A 26,994-nucleotide genomic window follows, 5' to 3' on the forward strand; every position below is an offset into this window, starting at 1 on the left:
TTATCCTTCTATTCCTAATATAATAAAGACTTTTATCAAGATGGAATACTGAATTTTATCACATGCTTTTCCTGCATTTATTGAGGTGATAATTGATTTTATCCTTGATCCTATTTATGTTCTGTATTTTTTTATTAATTTGTGTATGTTGAACCATGTTTGCATCATTGAACTGAAATTGACTTAATCATGTATGACATTTTTAAGATGCTGTTCAATTCAATTTGGAAGTACTTTATTGACGATTTTTGCACCTGTGTTCATCAAGCATATTGGTCTATAGTTTTCTTCCTTTCTTTGTTTTTTTGTTTCCTTCTTTATCTTTTTATTTATTTCTTTTAATGAAGTTTTGGTAGTAAAGTAGTACTGTCTTCACATCAATGAAGCATAGTTTTCTAAAATATAGCCAATACTGGTGTTCATAAGTTTCAAGTACTTTGGGATTTTTGACATCTTTATTGCAATATTTGAGCTCTGATTGCTGTATGGTCTCTACACATTAAGGTGGTCAAGAGTAATTATACTTTAGGAGGAATACTTACTTGAACAAGTTTTAAACTCTCATTTTAAATATTTTAGTTTATTAAGAATTCACAAATTCATGGAATATAGTTTCTTACAGAACTAAGTTTTCAAGTTTTGATTAGAAAAACTACAGAGTTGAAAAAAATTGATGTTGCTGCTTTCTTTGGTCAGAGAAATAAGATAAAAAGCAACGAAACTGCATTAAAATTCAGACATGGAATGTTATTATTATTATTATTGTGTTGTTGTTGTTTTCTGAGACAAATATTTGCTTAAGAAAAAAGGTATGTATACCATGAAAATAGTAACTGTATTAAAATATGTTACTCTAATATATTTCAGGGATTTATAATATATCTAGCCTATTCCACTAATCTATTATATAATGTACTTTCTCAGTATGATTAACATGTATATAATGTATATGTGTACATATATATTCTTCTATATAAAATGTTTTTAAATTTGATTTATTCCATGCCATTATAAGATATATCAAATAAAAATATTCAGGACAATTCCTGTTTGTGACATAACCCAAAAAACATTTAAAAAGTGCTTAAATAGCCTATTACATTTAAATATTTTATTTTTCCCAATTAATCTGCACATCTCTTCAAGGCAAATGTTCTTTCTAAAATTCAAATTTAACCAAATGTGATAGAAATAGTACTAAAAGAAACTCAGAGACTGTAGCTCTCTTCCATATAATGTCCTCTAAATGTCTTTCTTTCCCTATATCAATAATTTTTGAATTATTTTGGTCAAAGTAAGAAATACTGTTTATATTTTTTTGACCAGAGTAGTGTTTTTTAATTAACTTCTATTATATATATGTATATGTATATTATACTTCTATTAGTCATAATCAACTAAATAAATTTACAGGAAGATATTTTTATATAAAAATGAGCATCTTACACTTTTAAGGTTTACTTCAAGCTTCAACATTCTACGATTTGAAGTTTTAATATTTTCTTTTTATAATAGTTTAGTAATTTTCTTACCTATGTAAGAGTAAAAAAAAAAAAATCTAAGAACTATGCTGAATTACTTTTCTTAAACTCTTTTATTTTTATTTTTTTCAAATTAAGGTTTGGTGTCTGCTTGATTGGTGTTAGGAGGGAGGACAATAAAAACATTTTGTTGAATCCAGGTCCTCGATACATTATGAATGCTACAGACATATGTTTTTATATTAATATTACCAAAGAAGAGAATTCAGCATTTAAGAACCAAGACCAGCAGAGAAATAGCAATGTACCAAGATCATTTTATCATGGACCTTCCAGGTTACCTGTACATAGCATAATTGCCAGCATGGGTAAGTACAAACAAGTTTCAGATAGCTCTCAGTTTCTATTTTTAAAAAAAAATCATAAATATTCTCTGATTTTTTAAATTTAATTCCAAAGCTAAATTTAAAACATGTACAGTATATTGTAAACTAGGTATAATTAGATACACAGAAGAAAATGTCTATACTGTTGATTAATAAAAAAGTAAGATATTATAAAATACAGTTAATAATTATTTTGTATTTCTGGTTGTACTAAAAGTACCTGACTTCTATATTTCTCTTTTAAATTACCTATCCAGTTTTCTTCAGAGGGCATTTCTAATATTCTCCATTTTTCTCAAAACTGTCTTTCCATCTCCCCTTTCACTCTGATGATTATACTTGGGAAAAACAAAAAACAAAAACAAAAACAAAGAACAACAAAAAACAAAAAGCAAAAAACAAAAGAATGCTGTATGAATTTCCCTAAAATTTTTTGCCACCAAATCACCTAAAAACCTGTAGATGTTTACATTCTATCATGAAGAACGTGCCTCCTTCCTTTTAATGATCCTAGTGTGTCACTTATGCTATGGGCCTAGCCTCTCTCTTCTCCAGGTCTTTACTCTTTAGCTCATGATGTCCCATGTTTTCAATCCTGTGAATATTTCAACAGAAATGGAGGAATGTTGGATTGTATAGAGGGAAATGAGGGGAGAAGAGGGAAATGGGGGAGGAAAGATGATGGAAAGAGACAAACATCGTTTTCCTGTGTTCATCTATGATTACAAATGGTGTGACTACATTGTGCACAACCAGAGAAATGAAAAGTTTACTCCATTTGTGTATAATGAATCAAAATGCATTCTGCTGGTCATGTGTAACTAAATAGAACAAACAATAAAATATTGACACAGGTGCATTACAATATGTTGGAAATTATAATCTAAAGGATATATATAATCTTATATATATTTTCATGTACATATAATATATGTATACATATACATATATTTTCAAATGTTTATTCATTCACCTACATTTTTCTTAAAACAATATTCCTCTAAAAACATAACAGTTGTTTTGAATTACTATAGTGGAATATTTGTTGCTTAATTTAAGTTTTCATAGGTATTCCACAACTGGAATGATTGGACAAGATAGGTTAATTCATCCTGATTACTTAACTTCATTTTTTTAAAAAAATCATTCCCTCTCTCCCTCGCCCTCCCCCTCCTCTTTATGTATTTGATAGCTGTTTATTAAATACTTAATATGTACCAAGAACTCTCATATGTATTTGTAATAAATAAAATAGTCAAAAAACAGACAAAAATCTAACTTATAGAGCTTACATTCTATAATAGGGAATACAGGCAATAAACAGTATATATATGAAAGTAAATTATTTAGTACGTTAGAAGGGAATAACTAATAGAAAAAGAAGAAAAAAGTTGAATTTAAGTTTTGTTGGAGTGTAAGGGACATAAATGTATCTGGAAACAAGGGTAAATGTAAAAAATAATCATAATGCTTAAGCATAGAATTTAAGATGGATAAGGAGAAAAAAAAAATCAAGTGAATGAGAGAAACAGTGAGAAGTTGGCATCATCGATAAATCAAAGTTCCAGTAGCGTAAAATCAAAGGTGTAGTTTGGAAATCAGTGAGACTGACCTGAGAAACATGAAATAGTGGTATTTGGAGGGTGAATCAATGAAATGAATAAATGCAGCTTTGTTGTTATTGGTCATAATGGCATCTACATATGTCTATGAAAAGGAAAGGCTGAGATAAGGTGAAAAGCAATTTGTTCAGGTGATTCAAGAAACTAAGAGGCAAGGGTGGAGGAAGATTCATCAATTTACATTTTAGAAATACTGAATGAGGCAAGAATGTTGTTATGCATTGAATTGTGTCTCCCCAAATTCATGTTTAAATTCTAACTCCCCGTGTTTCAGAATGAAATTTTATTTGGACATGGGGTTTTTACAGAGGAAATTATGTCCAAATGATGTCACTAGGGTTAACACTAAACCCACATGACTAGTGGAAAGAGGAAATTTGGGCTCAGATAGGCACAGAAGGAAGATAAAGTAAAAATATACAGGGAAAAGTGACCACCAGTAAAATAAAAAATGCAGCCTAGAGCAGTTAGTTCCTTGCCTCATTGCCCTCAGAAAGGGTACCCCTGTAAACACCTTGATTCTGAACTTTTGGTTGAACTACCTAAATAAATTTCTGTTAAGACACGGAATTTGTAGTATTTTGTTTTGGCAAACTAAAACAAATATTATTGCTAAAATTCACCAGAATCATTAAGAAATAAGTAAAACAGGCTAGGGGCAAAGATCAGTCAAAATAATGAAAGACAGTGGATCACGTAATCTGAAGACACATATTCACAGCAGAATAATAGAAAATGATCTGAAGGAGACAACAGGGCGCCTATTTACTCACCTTAAGAAGACAATTAATCTCTTTAAGAGGGTTGAGCAAAAGACCTTAGGGAGAGGACAGGAACCTTCAAGAGCTTATTTCTGTAACTAATTGCCTCCCTGCTGAATTCTGGCTTTCTTGTGGTCATAACCCAGTGCCAAGCCTGGTACCAGATATGCGTGTTGGCAGAATATTTGAGCAGTGACTAACAGGAGAATCCATAAGTTAGACAGAAAAATGATAAAGTAGTGGCTGGAGGTGATGTGGAGCCACCTAATTTCTTAGGAATTTAGCAGATATTTTAATCCGCAGTGCAGGCATGGTCATTAGGTTACATAAAAAGAGATATGTCTATGACTTCTAAACAGAAATAGAGAGGAAAAGTTCAGTGAAGGTCTCATTTTTGTCATTGCACAGAGGGTCTTGAAAAAGTTTTTGAATGATGAATTCACTTTTCTATCAGAAGTAGATAACACAGTCATCTGTAGAGGGTAAATGTAGCAAATTTGAATCTGAGCTTAACAGTATTAAGATGTCAGCAATGCCACATGGGGTTTCCTTTATTTCTGTAAAATTTAAACAAATCCAATCTGCTCACCTGTTTAATGAATAATTTTATATCATTACCTCCAGAAAAATTCCCCCTGTCCCATAATACATAGATTGTATTATACATTACTGCTCTGCTTAAGCTGCTAAAAATTAGAGGAAATCTGCCTGTGGAAATCTACCACATTACTTTTGCTCAGATTCTGGAACTTCTGAGTTCTGCTCCCATCTAGCATCCTCCCTCTGGGGACCTACTTAAAAGTCCCATCACCTCTCACATCACCACACTTGAGACCAAGTTCCCAATGCATGAATCTTTTGGGGACAAGTCACATTGAAATCATCACATATACTTTTATTAAATTATAAGATTTCTTACCAGGGAAACATTTATATGAGAAAAAAAGTATTTAGCTTTCAGGACTCAAGGTTATAGATCTTCATAATGCTGGTTGTATTTCATTAACTTTCATCATCAAGTGATCAGTGTGTCATATATGTGACACATGCCTTAATGTGTTTTGATGTTTCATTGTTTCAGGTACTGTGGCTATAGATTTGCAAGACACAAGCTGTAGATCTGCCAGTGGTCCTACCCTGGCTCTTCCTGTAGAGGGAAGCAAAGAATTAAGAAGACCTAGCATTGCTCCTGTTCTAGAGGTTGCAGATACATCATCAATTCAAACATGTGATCTTCTAAGTGACCAGTCGGAAGATGAAACTGCACCAGATGAAGAAATTTCTTCAAATTTAGAGTATGTTTGGATATTCTGAGGGGAAGAGATGATTTGTTTTGTATTAATGACCTTAAGTATTGTCCTTAGATACCTTACCAATAAGTAAGGAGCTAATGTTCTCATCTTGTGGCCATTCTAGAGTCATTCCTTCGGTGTTCTACCAAGGACCCCTCTATTAGCCACTGTCTTATTAGCATTCTAAGCCCCCAAGTTTCTGATTTTAATATGTCTTTCCAATCTCATTTTTCTCTAAAATATACTTTATCCTTTTTTTTTTTTTTTTTTTTTTTTTTGTGGTGCTGGGGTTTGAACCCAGGGCCTTGTGCTTGCAAGGCAAGCACTCTACCAACTGAGCTGTATCCCCAGCACTATACTTTATCCTTAAAGACAAAAAAATATATATGTTTGTATTCCTAGGATATAAAGTACACTTTCATGATTGTATTTTTGATTATATTGTATTAGTTACCTTTTCTTTACAGTGATCTAAATACCTGACATAAACAACTTACAGGAGGAAAGATCAAATGAAATGGATTAATTCACTGATGAGGTTAATGCCTCATAATCAAATCATTCCCTAAAAGCCTCACGTCTGAACATAGCTACATTGGGAACCAAAACTTGAACACATGACCTTTGGGGGACACTTCATACCCAAATTATGACCATCATTTTTTTTAATTCCACATCCATATTGAAGTTCAATGACTTATTTAATGACATGTAATAGCATCTTCCTCCATTAAGCTTCCCTTCCTTATCTCACTTTTAGCATTCTTTTTCATTCAGTATAGACCAATAATATTTTAAATTTGTGAATAAAAGGATTCTCTCCTTTTCTAAGCTTCCATAATGTTACAGTATCTATCTCTAGAGTATTGATAAAATTTTAGCCTACAGTAGAATCTGTTTGGATATTATTCCACATATTCTATTGCCACAGCAAAATAGAAATCATAGTGTTACACACCTTGACTATGGAGTCTGCAAGACTTTTTTGCTAAGGCAGTTTCACTTCATACTGATTATGTGTGGTGACTGATTACAACAATATGGCCTATGGTTTCTTTACCTCTATACCCTGTATAATTACTACCTCATAGCATTATATGAAAATTGAGATAATGGAGGGAAATGCTTAGTGCAGTGTTTTGTGCCAAGCAATCAATATTAATAAATATTAATTTCTGTTCTTATTAGTAGTACTGGTATTAGTGGTATTGGTAGTATCATCACCTAACATTTTTCCCAGTATCTTTCATATAAATTCTATTAATATTGACATGAATTAAGAGAAACTGAAATATATTTGAAACTTAGAAAGATCCCTAATTTTTCATCTCCCAAACTCTTCTTTTTCATTTATTACAAGAAACTTTGAAGCACTCACAAAACAAAATCTACTTTCAAAGAATTAATGGTCCATGTACACAAATATATTTGTGGGTCCTGGGATGGGAGCAAGGCACGGGCTTTGCAATCAATATCTTTGGAAAAAATAGCATATTGAAGGGTAACTGAAATTCTTTACGTTTCTGACAATATTGAGAAGTAGAAAGTGTTGATTTCTAGGGAAATGAAAAATATTGAAATAGTAGAGGACATTACAAACTTTTAAATTTGCATGTGCTGTTTGACTTTTGAACCAATGACATCTGGGAAGCAGTTTCAATTATGTCTAACATTCATGGCTTTGCAGGTAAATTCAGTAAAGTTAATAGCTTCCCTTTGCAAAGAACATTGCTTTCACTAAGTTTTCTTTTATTTCTTCATTGTCATTTATGCTGCTACTTTTTAGAAGTTACATTTTTTAAATCAGTATAGCCAAAATATGCAGGTGGCTGTTTTTTAAAAGTCAGCAAACAAACTAAATGTCTTTGATAATATTTCAAGTACGATTCCAGCAAAATCTCTGTTTTAAACTAATTAACTCAATCACTTGCTCCCTTTTGGTTATGCAACTATGGCTAAGAAATATTGAAAGAATGACTCATAATACTGCATTTTCCATTAAACACATTTTGTAAATATTAACATTACTAGTTGTTAAAATTATGTCTACATCTTCCAAGCTGAGGGTTGGGAAACTTTTTCTAGATAGAAACAACTAGTAAATATCTGAGGTTTTATGATCCCTGTTGCAGCTACTCATTACTGTAGTTGAAGCACAATTGCATGCAGTCCTGCCCATTAAATGAATGAGAATACATGGGTTCCAAAAAGCCATATTTATGAACATAGAATTTTAACTTCATATAAGTTCTGCATGACAGAAAATACTCTTTTGAATTTTTTCCAACAATTTAACCATATAAAAATCACCCTTAAATCTCAAAACCTTGTAGTAACAAGTAACACAGACTGGATCCTTGGACCATAATTTGCTGACTCCCATTCTAAAGTATATCAAAATATAATTGCAACATAAAGAGTTATTGAATCCAACTTCATCAAAACATGAGAACATGGTCAGAATTGATCACCTTTGCATGACTAGGCCATAGGGAATGTCCCATTTTATGTCTATAGGTAATGTTTTATATTTTTTGCAGCTATGCTAAAGGCTACCCACCTTACTCTCCATATATAGGAAGTTCACCCACTTTTTGTCATCTTCTTCAGGAAAAAGTGCCATTTTGCTGCTTAAGGTTAGACAAGGTAAGCATTGGTTTTGCTGTTGTTTTCTCCAATAATAAAATGATAGCATTTTGCAGTCACATATATTTAAATAATTTGTGCAGTATTTTGACCAAAATGGGTTTAAAGGATATTATCTTTTCAAAGTAAATTAAAGTGGTTAATTTTACTTTTTAACTTCATAAAAGTTTGCCCAAATGCTCTATACTTATACTAAATTAACTAAATGGATCAATCAGCTGTGTTTTAAAAGGGGAAAGAGAAGTGCCTAAATATCAAGCCTGTGAACCCTCAACATTTAAAAGGCTCCTGAAATCACATTGACCAAATGTGCTTTATTTATTCACATTTTTGCAACAAATCCATGTGGTATCTCTTGACATAAGATGATATTGTCCTAACATGGTAGACACAAAGATGCTTTTATGACTAGACTGGAAACTAATTGTTTTGTCCAATTTCTCCTTTCACCAAATTTTTATGCACTTTTTGGTTGCTGCCAGAATTGCGTAGAAGAGCTGTACAAAACAGAAAAATTCAGAGAATGTTAGCATTTTAATCTTTTCCACGACATAGTCATTGAACTTGACCTATATGAGTTGTTTCTCCTGAAGAATAAGAAAACAGATAAAACAGAGAATCTTACATGTTCCCTAGAGAGTTAAGCATAGCATTAATTTAAGGATTTATTTTACTCCAAGTTTTGGAGTTAGCATTAAAATCTCATCTCTCAGGGATGAGGTTGTGGCTTAGTGGTAGAGCACTTGTCTGGCATATGTGATCCTCAGCACCACATAAAAATAAATAAAACAAAATAAAATAAAGATGACGTGTCCATTTATAACTAAAAAAATTATTTAAAAATAATCCCAGCTCTCTACTTACAAAGTTGTGCAACATATGCAACTAACTTCAACACTGAATTTCAGTTTCTTCATCTGTAAAATTAATATGACTTTATAGGGTTTGTGTAAAGATTATTTAAATTTGAATGTATTTAACATAATAACGTAAGAAAGTCAATAAATTAATAAGTACTTAATTCATTTGGTTGATATTCTAATTATTTCTTCCTTCATATGATAAACTTTATAAAATTTGTTACTGCTGCCTTCTTCAGATGGAAGATTAAGAGAATATTAGGAAATTCCCATCTTTATCTCCCTGAAGTAGCTTTGTAAATCTTTGCCATTGTTCCTACTCACATGGACCCATTGAAATGGATAATTCCAACTCTCAAGGACTTATTTCATTTGATATATTTTTTTTAATCCTTATTTTAATTTTATGAAGCATTTGATATTTTTGACCAGCTCTGTATTTCTGGTAACATTAATAAATCCTAAATTTTGGCATCATTCAACTGCATTAATCCTATCAACAATTATTTTTTCTTTGAACTCTTATTTTATTTGTAGTATTTTTGTTGCTTTCCTTAAAGAAAATTCCTAAAATAGCGTATATTTCAGGCACCATGAGACGTGGACTCACTTCTGGTGACATTCATTTCTTCCTGATACACAGTTAAAAAGGAAACAGTATTAGGAAACCAAAGATTAGAAATGATTTGTCTCCAAGGAACCTGATTCGTTCGAAGGCTTAGCTTTCAGAGATGAGTATTGGTGGGGGAGCAATAGATGATATTTTAAATTCGTAGATTATGACCTGTCTCTTTACTATATTCATAACACAAAGTTTTCAGTGTTACTGATTGGCTGCTGCTATCTAGAATTAAAGGTTATGTGGGCAGCACACGGCTGGTTGGAGGTGGACTTCTATGGTAAACAGGTGCCCACTTTCGCATTATGGAATGGAGTTATGCAGTTGACTCCACTGTTCTACCAAGAGAGTGAGTTGGGCTCAGATTGGTCAATACACTCTGTTCCAATGTTGGATTTTGGGATTTATGTTTTCTCCTTGGATTTACCTTACTAATTGAGCTGCTCCTATATCTCAAAAGGCAAGATTGTCATTTTTTTCTTCACTTGTTTCACAAATACTGAAGTTCTCAATGATCTCCATCAACCTGTCACTTTTCTCCTCCTATAACCTCTTTCTGAGTGATCTTATTTCTTAATATGGCTTCAACATTATGCTTGTATTAGTAACTCTCCAAGTGGCCATTCACTGAAGACTTGATGCCTTGTTCTTTACCAGTTTCTTTGTTCTTCATTCTTTCTATGCTTGAGAATTCTTTTTCTGGAGTCATTTTCCTACCGCCTAGATTACATAAATTAGAATTACTGTTAATGAGATTTTGTGGTCAAATGTTTCAGTTATGTTATCCCTTGTAACATCCTTGTTTTGCCCTCCTTCTTGAAAGACAGTCTTGTTTGGTTGTTCAATTCAAAACAAGACTTTCAGTTTTCTGCTCAGCACTTCAAGGTCTTTATTTAATGTCTATTATGCCTCTTGCACTGTTGAAAAGTCAGCTGTCATTCAAATTCTTGTTCCTTGTAGGTAGTCTCTTTTTTCCCCCGTGACTCAGCTTTAGATCTCACTGTCTTGGTAGTTCTAGACTTTCTTATGATATGATGAGTGTGCATTTCTCTCTGTGTGTTCCTCTCTGTTTGAATTTGGGTTCTATGAGTTTCCTGAGGATTTTTTTTAATCACTTATAGAAAAATCCTCAGTCATAACCCTATGCTTTGTGAATTTCATTGTAGGCAAATTTTTAAAAACTGACCAGGAATTTGGAAGAACCTGGAATGCAATACCAATTAATAAATAAACCAAACTGTATTATAAAAAAGAGAAAGAAAATTCTTAGCATTTACTTGAATAATGCTTCTTTCTCATTCTTATCTCCTTGTCAGTTATTCTGATTAATTTTTGTCACCTAGTATCACACTGTCTCCAGGACTTTTAATTTTTCTGTCCTACTTGCTATGACTTTCCTTTTCTGCCTTGCATTTTGGGTAATATCTTCAACTCAGTCCTGAAGTTGTTTCCTTTAGTAGCATTATATGTGATTTAAATATCCTTTGAGTTATGCTGTTTAGTTTTAAAAATATAAAGAATAGATGCAATATTATTTTTAACATCTACTTTGGATATATCCAATAGCCTATTGTCCTGTGTTCATATTTTAAGTTCTTTCTCTTATTTCTTTAAACATATTACTATGCATATTTATATTCTGAACATATGACAGCAAAAACTATAATCTTTGGTGGGTCTGATTATCTTATTGTTTCTATTTACTCCTGGTGCCTCGCTTCCACCATGTTTTGTCATTTTTTTCTTAAGGAATAATGGCAAAGAATATTCCAGACATGATGATGAATCCATACAGAACTAATCTGAACCCAAATAAATAAAAATAACTCCATGTACATAGGTAAAAAAGTGAAAGAGTGAAACACCAAAGCAGTTATCTATAAAGATCATTTAATTTAAAATAGTCTTGGTTTAGTAATGTTAACTCCAGCAAATTCTAGACTCAGGAAATAGTGGAGTGCCCTCAGGCCAAAAATGAGCTTTTTGGTAAAGTGTCCTTCTTGTTTTTTGTTGTTATTGACTTTATTATCATTTTGAGTATTTGCATCAGTATCTTGACAGCTCAGCTATGTATTTAGGAGAGTTTTTTGTTGTTTTGTTTCATTTTCTGTTTTATTTAATTTTCTTTTTTAGTCTGTCACTTCAGGTATTCAGTACAAGAAATAGTCTTAAGACTATTTAAATATAATATTGCTTTATTTCTGGAAATGAAAGTTATAGGTAGGTAATTTTTCAGTATTATTACCCAGATGTCACCTATCAGGAAGTTTAGCATTATGGTAGAACCTGAGCACGCACACATTGCTGCTCTCTCAATCATCAAGATATGTTATTTATGATTAATATACCTTGTCCATGCACACTTTTATTTCCTAACTCAAGTTGGAGAACTGGGCACAGACAAATGTAACTATTTTTAAATTTGTTAGAAAATGAGGATTTAATTAATTTTACATTTCCATATATCCTAAATTATTTTACCAAATTTTAGTGGAGTATAAAAATGGCATTTCTTTGTATAATTTTTCTTCTCTAGAGTTGCCAGCATAACTACTATGAGGACGCAAAAGCCTATGGATTCAAAATAAACTAATTATAGTTGCAGCTGAAACAGCTGGAAATGGATTGTATAATTTTATTGTTCCTCTCAGGGCATATTATAGACCAAAGAAAGAACTTAATCCCATAGTACTGCTTTTGGATAACCCGTAAGTATATTTTAAAATACACAAACAAGACAAAGAGTTTTTAATATCATATTTTGTACATAAAAATAAATTGACTTTAATTTGCAGGTAGCCTTTTAAATCAGACACATTATGTGACATGATTCATTGGGAGATATAGTCTCTGCTATGATATATAAAAATCATAAAATATGCTTATGTTTCACAAATACTGCTTAAACCATAACTGAATGCTCTGAGAATTTTACGTAAAATGGTTTTCCAGTGGTCATCTCTTGGAAACAGGCCACTGAAATAATTACTATAATTTTCCTTAAATTAATCAACTAGACTGAAAAATCTCCGCCAAAACTGGATAATTTTTTTGTCTTTCTAAAGAACTATTAATTATTAGAGAAGCATTTATTAATCCATTTTTATATGTTGTACCATGGACATCATCACATGTTGTTATTGTGCTACTGTTAAAACATATATTCTAAAACATTAACAGAAATAATACTTTATCATATGTATTTAGTTTGAAACTACTGGATTGACTTACTTTTGTTAAGTAAGACTACATGAATATTTTGGAAATTCTTCTACAAATATAAATATAGGTCACTGAATGTAATACTCAAAGCCATTTTACTCTAAAATTATAATATTCCTTTCTATGTCAGGAAATTAATAGAAAGTGTTCCTTAGATCAAAGTCCTCATCCATTTCAAAATAAGTTAAGTGAGGCCAAATATTGTTGTCTTATCTCTGTCTTTTAAAAATAACAAGAGAAGATCCTCAGAACAGAGATATTTCCCCAATATATTATAACTTCATTTTTTTCTGAGTATAACAATATCAAAATTCTCATTGATGTATCTTCTTTTTGCAGTGCCTTCACAATGGTTAATTTACATGCTGAGCACACTTGCAGAAATTTTGTTTGAAGTATTTTCAGGTTTAATGATGCAGTGACTTGTAGTACCTCTTTGCCATCTAAGGAAAGGGTAGGCATGGAGGAAGAAAAACTCGGATACAAAGTCAGAAGAAATAAAAGCATGTTAATCCAAATCTGAGAAGGAAAGTTGGTTTGTGGGATGGCTATAGCAATACTGTGTTTGCTCAGCTCTTCTCAGACCTTTTGAGCACACCCTTAATTCTGAAGTTTCTGTGAGGGGAAGATGTAAAGTTAGGACTGGATGAGGTGGCACAGCAGACTTATCTATGTGAACCCAAACTGGTCAGGTTTTTACTCTGTTTATGGTGTGCCCACTCCCCTCAAGACAGAATTAGTGAATTGATGGTCTTGGAGCAAATTCATCTTGGATGATTGAATCAAGCAGGATCAATTCAAGCCCCAGGGCACTAAAAGAAAGAGGGAGAAACTTGAGGTGTAGCAAATGGAACTGTGCTTATAGCATCCCTCTGATAGGGCTAAGGGCAGAAATGGTCCTTTCCTCCTCTTCATGTTACTTCAAGTTGAGATTTCTTGTCCTGATGCTTAAAGGTCCTGCCGAAAATTTCTTTCTCCATATTTGGAAGTGGAATTCTCTCTATGAAGTAGAGATAGACCCCTCTAAATAAATAATACTAAATAATACTGTCTCAGAATCACAAATTTCCTCCTTTTCCACCTTCATCACATGTACTCTTAAGTAAATTTCAAAGTAGTTGTACCAACTTGGTCCTTTTCTGTTTGATTTTTAATCAGCAGGTCATCGTTATGTCTCACTCTTGAATGAGTGACTTGTGTTTTAGAATTACAAAGTCAGGTGGTTGTTTCTACAATCTTAATTCCTGAATTTAATAAATTGTTACAGAAAAATCTGAAAACTATTCTTCCTTAAATTGCTGACAAACTGGTCAATATTTCTGTGCGGATAAAAATGTAGCTTTTCTCAGAGAAAATTTTATCTAAATAATACCATAACAATCATTTAATAAAGTTAATATACTTTATCTCCATTCTTTATATAATTATGTAGCTAATGAGTATTTACTTACATCTCCATTATTGTACCAGACATTTTACCTGTGTTTGTATATTTTATTCCCATAAGAAATATAAGCATATTACATAGAGATGATCTGGCCTCAGAGAGTTGTACCAAACTTTTTACAAATTACAGTGTAAACATTGAAATAAACTGATGGCTAAGTGACTATCATACACTCTGTCTCTTAACATACAGATGATATAAAACAGACCCAAAGAAGTTACATGACCTTTTCCAAGGTCAATCCTAGAATTAGAAACTCTAAACAATTCCTAGTTCATTGTTCATTCAGGTGTGATCTTATTTAACTTAGAGTTGTTTGATATATTAAATACATATATATTTCTTGTCAATTGTTTCTAAAAGCAAGAATATATTTTATCTTCATATTAATTTTGCATTAAAATTACATTAGCCTTCCAAATAGCTTACATTTGTAAACCAGTAGTTAATGAGAAACTGCTCTTTGATGATTCTTGTAGGTTTAATTCATTCTTACATATTATCATTATTTCAGATTAAGCTGTAAGTTTATACCGTGAAATCTATTAGCTTCATGTGTACTTTTCAAAAGTGTCATTTAACATCTGTATTTGATTTCCTCTGGTCTTTGAGGCAAGAATGAGGAAATGAAAACTGAATACCAGTAAATAATGTTCCTGGAAACTTTATGCGGTCCTTTTTTTTTTTTTTTTTTTTTAAACACTTTGCTTGGAAATGGCTAGTATTTTGCAATTCACATTATAATATTATAAGAAAGATGTTTTGTTCTTTAAAATATTTCCATGCTATAAGAAAAGTGCAATGATGATTGAATACACTTCTACAACTATTACTTAGTTGTAAAGGTTTCAGAGTTTGACTCTATTTTAAATTCTTATGAGCACTGCTGAAAATAATATTTGATATGTCACTATTTAGGAAATTCAATTAATATATCAAACAGTAACAGATAATAAGTGTGAATTTTAAAAATGTTAATTGAATTTATAATATTCACAAACATAATATGGTAAAATAATTGTTTATAATATTTCTATTTACAAAGACTTCTCTAGATCAAATGGTAGTTAAATGAAATGGTCTTATTGAAAAACATCGTTTGCTTCATTCATTAGAGCCATTCTAATCTTTCTGCAGTTCATTAGAACTTGTGTCACTTCTGGCTGGCTGGCCTTCTGTTGTGTTGGCTCTGTTGCCACACCAATTCAAATATTTTGATTATGGTCCTTACAGGAAAGGTCATCTAGTCATCTGATAATACCAGAATAGATGTTTTGGGTAACATCTGTTACCCAAAGCTACACAGTGATGAAGTGGAAGATCCAAGCTTTTGCTATTAATTTTTACCAAAGTCTTTTTTATGCTACCCATTTATTAAATTGCCACAAACACTTCAATTTCTTTTAAAAGTAATAATAAAATATCTTTTATATTAGTGTCCTTACTAGAGAAATTCAAAAGTTCGACCTCAGATAAAACTATGACAAAATGGAAGCTTAACTTCTGATAGGTCTGTTACATGCTATTGAATCTCTAAGACTCAACTTTCTGATTTAAAATGGTGAGAACACTTCACAAGTTTTTGTGAGACTGCATGGAATATAATGCACAGAAAGCACTGATGCAAGATCTGACACGTAAAAAGCAGTCAGAAAATGTCAGTTTCCCTTCTGCCAATCTGGACAGTAATACTGACTGGGTGCAGAGATTCAGGGGGCTGAAGAAGGAGAATGACAAGTTTCAGACCAGCTTTAGAAACTTATGGAGACTCCACCTCAAAAATCATAAAAGTAAAAGACTAGGGATGTATACCTAGCATGGGCTTCATATCCCCAGTACTAGAAAAGAAAAAGGCAAAAAAGAAAAAGAAACACAGTTACTGTTCAAATCAGTGGGTGGAAAACCCAATTAATAAAAATATAAAATTTGTTCGAAGTAGCAGCAGTTAATCTTTAATGGCTTTTGGAAGAAATAAACTACGTACAAGTGGAATTATGAAATGTTAACAAAATAAACTGCTCAGAAAGGCATATTACACTCATTTCTTGAGCTTGAATTAAAGAAATTAAATTTATTATGGTTATCAGTTCAACGGGAAAGAAATAATTATCTTGAATTTTGCAAATCCAGGCAAACTTATTAACCTACTTAGTCCCTAACATGTACTTGCTATTTAATATTTGCATATAATGGTGATTTTTATTATCAGAGATTTTATGACAGTATGAGATTTTAGGCATTATAAGTAGTCATCTTTCTTTGTAGAATTATAGTTAGGACTAATTAATAAATATGCTCACTTTGTTTTGTTTACTTACATGAGTTACTTTTTGTTTGTTGAATGTTTATTTATTACTTATTTCAGCCTGTTTGAGTTTTTTGGTCTCTGAATTTATTCTGCCTTAGATCTATTTTCCTGTCCTATTTATTTTTCTCTTATTGATTTGAAATACATTTTTACATAATGTAAGGCAACTTTGATCTATGAATTTTTTATAAATAACAATTTTGACATTTACTTCTTACGTATTGAAATTGTGTGATGAACATTATATTTGTATCTGTCAATTATTTTCCACATTATTTTCTTTAATGTAATTTCTAATGTCATAGATAGGCCTTCTCTGTTTAGCCAGTCAGATTAAAAAATGCATACATTTAATTCTATTGTGCTACTGTATTTTTTTCTTATATTCAAATTTTCATCTGTACTTTGGGGATGTAACCTAAGAAAAGGACTGCTGTTTTTATGAATGTTTCGTGTTTTTGTTTAGTGTTTCTCAATAATAATGCTTCTCAAGGTAAAACCTGTGCTTGCTTATTAACTTCTCCCAATGACTAATAAAAACTAGTCTAGTAAGAGGCCGAGATATAGTTTATGTTACTCAGTAAACAGATCAGTGCCATTAAAAGTACTGTCAGTTTGTTTAAATGAGAAGGCACAATACCCATTCATGCAAAATCGAGTTTTTCTTTGTATTTCATGTTTCCTTTTATACCATCTTTTTTCAATATGAGTAGTAGATGAATCCATTTTTTAAATTGAATTTTGCAAAGAATATGGCCTATTGTGACACTTTACATTAAATATTTCATCAGGTAATACATTTACTGTGTTCAAAGGATCGATTTACCATGAAACATGTATGAATTCATGTAAAGATGAACCTTGCAACTATAATTTAAAAACAAGTTCTAAGAATCTGGATGAGTGTTTGTCCACTATAGATACATCGTTGTGGAAGAACTGTACATAATTGAAACTCATGAGTTTCCTAAAGCAAGGCAATAATTTTGATGACCAATTAGCTTTTATGATCTTTACTAGACAGCAACAAAATGAGAAGGCCTTATCTCCAACTTGAACTCTGACAGAATTGTTAACATAACATAAAGACTTACTTTGACCCAGTGATCTCAGTATGTGTTATTACCTAGCAAGTTTCAAATGTTTTTATTGAACAGAATGATTTGTAATATTAATTGTTGTTGCAAGACTGTAGAAACTAAATGTCGCAGTGGACAGATGATCAGAGAAAATAGCAGAAGAAAACTGAAATGGTTTGAAACCAGAGAAATGGGTCAGACTAAAAAGGAACAGATTTCTAATTAACAGTAAAGAAGTTTAGACCCAATTCAGCAAATACATTATTGGCACTTGAAGTACCCATTTTATCTGACTGGCACTGTATGAGAAGTTAGGAACAATGAAAATAACAACAAAAAAATAAACATCAAAATGCAGACAAAGGGTTTAACCCATGTGTGACTCCCCAGTGTTGGCATCCTCACCCAGTCTTCTAAAATTATGAAACAGGGTAAGAGAGACACAGAGGGTCTTGTTTTAGCAATGAGAATGACTCTCATAAATTTAAGAAACAGGATAGTGCCTAGAAAAAGAAAAATATAAGTATCTAGAGACTGCTACTCAGTGCATAGTATTGTAATATTTGTGGAAAACAATACACACCAGGAGCTTTAAAAATGTTTATAGACCATGATTTAGTAATACACATTTTATGAATGTTTTGGAGTAATGATAAAAAACAATTCAAAAAATAAAATAAACCAAAGTTGTACCTAATGTTGTTACATGTGATAGAAAAATATGGAAGTGACTACAATAAATAGCAAAAAATGAAAATTACTTCTAAACTAAGTGAGGACTTTTAAAATTAAAAGCTATAATATATTGGGCCATTTAAATGAGAACAAAGAAATTTGCTTGTGACAGGAATCCAGTCAGGACTATAAAAGTGGTATTCTTTGGGTTTCTTTTTTATGGTTTGCTGTACTGAGGTTTCTTTTTCTTTAGAGTGTATAGAGGTAGGAGAATGCCCAACAGAAAATAGGAGTCAGCTGATTCTCCAACTGGGAATCAGCATCTGGAAAACTGCAGGTGCTATATTTACCTTGGCCTCAAGTTTCCCTTGCTTTTGTTGTACTAGGCAAACTCCTACATACTCTTCTATACCCAATTTACCTATCACCTCTCTGCCAATTCTGCCTCCCAAATTTAATAATTTTTTTCATATTAAAGATATATTGCATTTTTGTGATTTTGTGCATAGATTCAAACAACTCTGTATATCTTACAGCTTAACATGGTATTCTTTTTTTAAAAAAATATGCCTGAATATATTAAAAAATGTATGAAATGAAATTTTGGGGTACATGTATGCTGTTTAAATAGATGCGTGAAAGAAATACCTCTGTAAAGTGAATGCAATATATTAAGTGATTTCTAAGTAAGGTTTAGGTTATGATTCTTTTCCATACAAGTAAATATTTCAGTCATAATAAGTACTTCTTCAACAACCTACATTAAGTAAATCAATAAACTAAAGGTGTAATGCATTCATTATAATTTTATATAGTTCATATTTTGCATGGGGACATATACTGCATTTATTTGACATGCTGATATATTATGGAGCATGTTTTGATTATATACATTCCTTATACAAAGTTGCTGTTAATAAGCATGTCTACAGGTTACTCTTAACAGGCCCTTGCTTTAGGGTATCTAAGAAAAAAAATCATTGGTTCATTTTCAAGGCCTCCTCTGCATGAGTGACTTTTAGATTCATTGATAAGATTTTCAATCATGAGTGCTAATTCAGTATTTTTGAAGAATTATGCCATAATGTTTCTGATTTAGAAAGATGAAGTACTTGTTTTTATAATTATGAGTGCATCATGTGATTCATAACAAGTATAAATGTTCTTTTATAATTAATGTTAAGGTAAAGGCACTTACAATTAATCCCATCAGCAGTGTTTAATTTTGGAAATGCAAACTAAGTCAACTTGCTTCCTTTCCCTAGAAGTGCTGCCACTGTTGTGACATTGTGTTTCATTTTGTAACCCATCTGCTACTTAGGCCAGATATGCATTTTCTGGATGCAATCTGTTGGTTTCCAATGGTTTACTACATGGTGGGCTCTATTGACAAGTAGGTGACAAAATCTTTAGCACATTTCTACTGTAGTGTCCTGTGGTCTGTCCTGTGCTGTGCCTTGTTACTGCATGATGAGTGTAATTTGTCATGTCAGTATTGCAAATACGATAAATTATGCATGTATAGCTTATATTCGCGTGTTATACATCTTATATTAACTTCCTAAGCAGTAATCTATTGTTGAATTAAAACAAATCTCACTGCATGTCAATTTTGTTAGCTGTGCTCAGTTTCCAAAGCTATTTTAGTTTTTGTCCTCTATAAAAATGACATATTACTATTGTTACAGTATCAAGAAAAACTACTAAGGATTCAATATTATGATATATTGATATCATTCCATAATTTAAATGTAGAAATGCTTGTTTTAACTTACATTTACAAATAGAAATATTTTCTTAATAATTTATTCTAGTTACATATCTGTTCATAATTTCTAAATATTTTAATCAAAATATTGTGTAATGCATTTATATATTATGCTACATATATTATAATGTCATTATAAACATTAAAAAGTGAAAGATCAGAAAATTAACATACATGAAGTAACATAAAATACATTACTTTTCCATTATAAAAAATGTCAGTCTTCAAAATAAAATACTAAAATTAGCCCATTGAGCCCTCTCATGCCATCTTGTATGTGTTGAGAATTAAAATTCTATAACTTTAAAACTGTTTAGTAGCTGTTGATACATTAAAGGTCAACTAGAATAAAGTATATTTAGCTTCACTTCTATGTTAACATGATTCACATTATCAGGTGTCATAACACTAACCAATTAAAATGAAATTAGATATACTAGAATTACCATTCAGATACTACACACGTTTATATCCAGTAATGTTACTTTGGAATGATAGTTTTCCATGAAAAATTCACTAGAAAAGTCATAAAAGGTAATGAATAAGCCTTTCATCTGCTTCTGATATAAACTATGTAGCAAATTCTTCCTCTAAAAAAGTATTTATGGCAAGAAAAAGGGAGAACTTGAGACCATTACATTTCTAGGGATTGCTACAAATTGATAATTATTAAAGTTAGGTGTCAGGAACTTAGAGGTTCACTTATAATTCTCTTTTGCTTATGTTTAAAATTTTCCTTAAAAAGAAAAACCCTTTCACTAAAATACACTCAAGAATACACTTCACACTCGTAAATTTCATATTTTAGTCCTTGGAAATGGAATCAGAGAAAGGTGACATAGGAGGCATCACCAATTAGATTATCTGTGACTTTTTAAAAAAATGAATAAAAAATCTAGATTGACTTTCTTCAGCTGCCATCTGGTGGCCAAACTGTGCACAGCAACCATGCTGAAGAAAATGGGGTAGTGCAGAGAGAGAGAGAGGAAAGAAATTAAGAGAGACATGAGTTATAAGTTAGTAGTCTACTAAAGAGAGGAAAAAATGATTAAATACATAAAAGAATAATTTTCAATTAAAACAAAGATCATAAAGCACCTACATGGTTCAGGAATGTTATTCCTAATGCATGTTTTCTGTAGATTTAAACTCATATTTAATGATAATAATTACTTGACAAAGTTATAAATAGACTATAACTGAAAATATGTTATAGATGGAATTCACTGATACCTATGGGCATAGGTAGGTGTTAGCAACTTACCATAGCTACCCCCAGGGAAATTTTTTTCAAGTATAATAAGTTCAGTTTCCTTAAATTATTGTTGATTAAAGATTCATCTTTTCTGTCTTAACTTCTATCTGTATGTTCTCATCCAGTTACCTTTTGCAACTTTTTCTTTCTCTTTTCCTATTTAATTACAATAGAGTTTTTTTTTTTTTTTTAAATGGGGAAAAACAATTGTGAACCTGAAATATGAGGAAGTAATTTAAAATTATTAAGCGGTTTGAAGGCAGATGATTAAGTCATCATTTTCATTCTCCATAAAGGATTCATTTGCTATGCAACTCTTACTTTTTTCATTGTTAGGGATTGATCCCAGGGCCGATCCCTGCTGAATTCTTTTTAAATTATTTTTTTAGTAAATGTAAGAACAATTACTATGAATTTTATAGGTAAAAGGAAGACCCAAGTATCCCTAGGGATTTAAATTTGAAGATCATCATATTGATTCGATGTTATGGTCCTAGCCCCTCTTATCATAGGAAATTTATTTGGAATAACATTCTGTTTCCACAGTTTTAGCCATAAAATCTCTGCCACAGAACATTGCTCCTGATTCAAGCGAAATATTTTTTCTGGACTACTTCTGGGGATCTTGGACTCAAGGCTTTGGTAATACTTTCTCACCTAATAACAGAGTAAGAAATCCTTCCTCCCACCTTCCCTAAAAAAGGATAGTATTCCCGCTTAAGGTGACATGGCCAACTCAACCAATTATGAATTTGGGAAAAGATCCTCAGGGACCTGGCTCTTCAATTTAATAATCTTAAATGAACTCTAGTTCTTTCATATTTATACTTCTTGTTTTAAAACGATGCAGAATCCAATTCACCTTTCTTTTTTTATCTGTCTTCTATCAACTCTGAATCTAGAACATTCCTATTCTCATTCAAGTTTAGTCTCTCTTATCCCATTCAGCCCTATTTTTCTAGTTTGTATAAGGCACAGGCAATGAGAATAATGATGAACCTTTTTCAACTTTAATGGTAAACATCTTTCTCTTTAATTCGTAGGGGAAATGGTCAGGTATTTTATCAGGGGCAGGAGTGAAGACTGACACAGTATAGCTTTCAGGTGTTTGATTCCTAGGTTTGCAGTCATCAAATGCATCCAAGAAAATCAGGTTGTTCAATTTGATCAACCTGTTCAAAACTAGAACTTGCTCAAAAAATGTGTGTAGTCTAAATGGTAGATTTGAATAAACAGATATGTATATCTTTCCCATGTTCTTGACTGTGTAGAACCAATCTCCAGTGCATACCTCTTACATAAAGTAAAAACAGACATTTAAAAATAGACATTTCATGGTTTTATATTTCATTAGGCTTAACCATCTAAATTAATACAGTAATTATCCATCTCTACTCTTACCAAAAGTATCTTAGAAAAATTATTTTAAATATAAAAGTTTGTATCTTTTAAATAGTATGTTAGCTGTAAAAAGTTCTAACATGCTCTATTTCTTTTGGTTGCAAAATGGGTGTTTTCCATGTACCATTTACATAATTAACAAATAGTACTAAGTAAAAATTCTTAACACAAATGCTTTGAAACTATAAGGATATATTGAAGTCTAATGAGCCACAAATGAAAAATCATTTTATGTCAGTAGATGACACTGTATTAAAATTCCCATTAATATCTATCTGTGCACACTCTAGAAAAGCCACCTGTAAGGACAACTTGTATAAATGCAGAGATCATCAAGTCTGGGCATTCACTCTGACACTGTAGTTTATTTAATGTCTTCTTTTCTCTGTTGATTCTGATCCAAGCCTAGATGATTTGCTCAGGTGTGGAGTGACCTTTGCTGCCAACATGGTGGTCGTGGACAAGGAGAGCACCATGAGTGCTGAGGAGGACTACATGGCAGATGCCAAAACCATTGTAAACGTGCAGACTCTTTTCAGGTATGTGTCTGTAACTCAGCTCTGTCATTTACTTTGTGCTAGATGGGTGTGAAATGTAGAATCTGCCTATGTGTTAGGAATGAACATGAGAAGTTCACAATAAATTTGTCTGCACTTGTTTATCAATTTCCTCATAAAACACTTACTTAGCACCTAGTATATAACTGGCATTGCATAAAGTTAAACGTCTGCCACCAGATCACTATTTCTGTTACTTATGTTCTGATTATGGTTTCATGCCTAGCAGTGCTCAGAGGTATATATTTAACTAGCATTAATATATTATAAGGCTGTGAACAGGTAATTTATCCAAGTTAGGAATGAATGCATAACCTTATCCTCATTGTTTTCTAGTCTTTCGTTAATTAAACTAACTCAGATATGAAACCCCATTATGGTTATTGTTGGGCAAGTCTAAATAGTCCTGACCAGAGAAAGTTTCCATGTGAGCAGAGTCAAAATTATCTACAAATTAACGAAGACATTTATGTAACTAGGAATGATGCTGTGTAAAATTACCTGAAAATTTAAATATCAGAAACATCATGATTTCAGTTACATGAATGAGTTTTGCAGCAGCTTAAAGAAAATATATGAGCTACAAATTATGACAGTAAATAAAGCAATCTCAACTGAATGGCCATCCATCCTCACTCTACCTTCACACCTTCATAGTGTAGCAATGCAAGTATTGAGACTAATTATCTCAGTGTATAGTTCAAGTTCAAAATTTAGAGGGAGGTGCCCAGATATGAGTCTCGGTTATGCTTGCAATTTTGGGTATAGTTTGAGGGAAATTACTTTCCTTTCTTAAATCTCAATATCATAATTACAAGATTATTTAAGATTTAAAGACATATAATGCCTTTGCACATGCCTGGTAGTTTTTAATCACTTAATAAATATTAGTTAATATACTTGAGCAGTATAATTATCACTTTCATGTGATGACATGGGAAAGCCACAGAGCGTGAACTCTTGTAGCAGCAAACTTCATCTGGCATGACCTCTTCTAGAGGTTCCATGGACACTATTAACTTGGTGACCTTATTCAAATGCAGTCTCTCATCTATGAAATACTGTGGAAAATAATTAATCCACCTTGCAGTGCTAATGCAAAGATTAGAGATCGGATATGTAAAGGATCTGTCACAACACCTGGAAAAATCTATTGTGAATTTGCATAAGAATGGCTCATTCCAAAAGTAGGATTACATGTTCTACAGCTATCATTGAGTATGGCTGACTAGTTACTGAGCTGCGCTAGAAAGCACATCTAAGGTAGTATAGAACCTGCTTCAAATATGACAGATATATAAGCAACTTCTCTAGAGAATAATGAAGGAAATTACAGAGTTGAAAATTAATTCAGGGGTGAGATTTATAGCCAGTGAATAAATTAAACACATTCTTTTGATTCTGTGCTTTGCAAAAGCTAATTATACTTTCAAGAGGAGAGGATCCCGGATTTCTTTGATTAAACATGCTATTTCATTTTTAACTCACTCTGAGATTATTTCTACTATGGTGAAGTGTCTATTGATTTGATTTTTATTTTGTGTGCTCTGAATGAATTATTTTGATTCCATGATAATAAGACCTCATTTTACCGAGAGGGGTAAAGTTTCCCATTAATAATCTAAAACTAACTCACCAGAGTAACTAACAGTAGTTAAGGGCTGATGTACACATGGCAGCTACAAAGTTTGCTGCAGCTCTTTCCCTTTCCTCTCTTCTTCCTCCTCCTAGTTTTCTGTCCTTCAAGCTTCTCTACCCAACACTTTGCATGAAAATCTCTAGAGGTAGAATATCTTATTCCAGAAGTAGGATCCAGTTACCCTTCACAGAAAGCACAGGTTCTCAGGACTTATTACTATGGATTACATAGACATAACAAATATAAAGTTATATGTTAAATTTTCTAAAATTCATAATTTGCTAGTTGTAAAAGTAATATACATTTTAGAAAAACTGAAAAATACAAAAATGTTGGAAAGAAGAAAAATTATATATGACTCAGTCATCTAAAATAAACCTGTTAATTTTCAAATTAAAGAAAAAAGCAAGAAAGCATCAGGCAACCAGAAATCCTGTCAGTGTGGCTGCATACCAGGTCTTTTAGTCAGGTTTTTCATCACTGTGATCAAAAGACATGAGAAGAACAATTGGAGACGGAGAAGTTTATTTGGGGCTCATGCTTTCAAAGGTTCAGTCCATGATCAGCTAACTCTATTGCTCTTGGATCAAAGTGAGGCAGAGCATCATGGAAAAGGGCATGGTGGAGGAAAGTGGCTGAAGACATGGCAACAGAAAGCAAGAACAGCACTGTGCTCACCAGGGACAAAGCATAAAGCCCAAAGGCAGGCACCCAGTGATTTACCTCCTCCAGCTACACTCTACCTGCCTACAGTACCACCCAGTTAATCCATGTTGTGGATAAATCCATTGATAAGCTTACAGTTATCACATTCCAACAATTCTGTGTCCATACAATTCTTGCATTGTCTCACATGTGAGCTTATATCTAAACCATAGTATCAGGTTAGTTAGGATTAAATCGTTCTACCCAATCTCCCAAGGAATAAATTCTTACACATTAATTAGGTAAGAGCAAATAGTATTTGTAAAATACTCAGTGATCCTCATATATTGATGAACATCATCAATTTTCTAACAGAAAGCCAATATTTTTAATTGGTTAATTAGTGAGACCTGTGCTGTTAATGGAAATATGGATAATGAAAAACCAGTAGCAGTGAACTTTCTGATTAAAAAGCAAAGTTAGCCACTTTGGTGAAATAAATTACCAGCTCCCTCCAGAGATTTAATTTAAATGAACACATGTACTCATCACATTGTTTATTCAGAAACATTTTAAAGTAAATGATCAACATCCAAAAGGTCATTTACTTCGTATTGATGAAGCTTGGGATTGAAAATGGAATAGTTCCAAAGTCTAAAATTGCACTTTAATCTAGTAAATCTGAATGTGTCCATACTATTGCATCATCTCACCATGTCCAATCACTGAAATGACTGAGATGATTTCTGTATTGCACTCAGAATGGTGCCTTGCATGGCACAGGAAGGTGATAACCAGAAGTTACTGCTTATTAAAAGGATCCTTCCTCAAATAGTAGTTTCCAAAATTCGGTAGACACAAAAAAGATATATGTAAGTGGATATCACGGTTACTCTATAGTTCGATTATTATTAGGGCAATCAGTTAGATGCAGTTAGTTTGTTTATTTCTGGGGCAATAAATCACATCTTGCAATGTACTCAACATCTGCATGTACAAGGCAGATAAATATTACTGTATGCTTGTATGTGGGTGACATTGCATTTCATTTTTAGCATTTGTGAAACTATTTTGGCCCATGAGATATTTAATTAATTACTTTGACATTCCATTTTGATGTGGAACATTTTGACTTTTACATTTTCAGTGTTCAAAGCTACCACGAAATATGTTTGTTAGAAAAATCTAAAATCTTCAATCTGTGGGCCTTCAGGATATATCGCAGTAGTTTAGCACTTGCCTCGTATATGTGAGACCCTAGATTCTATCCCCAGCACCTCAAAAAACAAAACAAAACAACTCAACAACAACAACAAAAGAAATTCATGAAA

The 26,994-nt window shown here is 32.1% G+C and overlaps 1 protein-coding gene across 1 annotated transcript in view; it reads left to right on the plus strand.

The window, feature by feature from the left end:
- LOC124961705 (potassium channel subfamily T member 2-like) overlaps positions 1-26,994 on the plus strand; it is a 354,530-nt gene that overhangs the window by 253,777 nt on the left and 73,759 nt on the right. Inside the window, 6 exon segments of the mRNA XM_047520608.1 lie at positions 1,620-1,849; positions 5,332-5,545; positions 8,083-8,188; positions 12,204-12,246; positions 12,249-12,375; positions 23,227-23,361. Of these exon segments, the coding sequence (XP_047376564.1) occupies positions 1,620-1,849; positions 5,332-5,545; positions 8,083-8,188; positions 12,204-12,246; positions 12,249-12,375; positions 23,227-23,361 (855 nt within the window).

Source organism: Sciurus carolinensis, chromosome 12, assembly GCF_902686445.1.
Source record: "Sciurus carolinensis chromosome 12, mSciCar1.2, whole genome shotgun sequence".
In the NCBI taxonomy this organism is placed as follows: domain Eukaryota; kingdom Metazoa; phylum Chordata; class Mammalia; order Rodentia; family Sciuridae; genus Sciurus; species Sciurus carolinensis.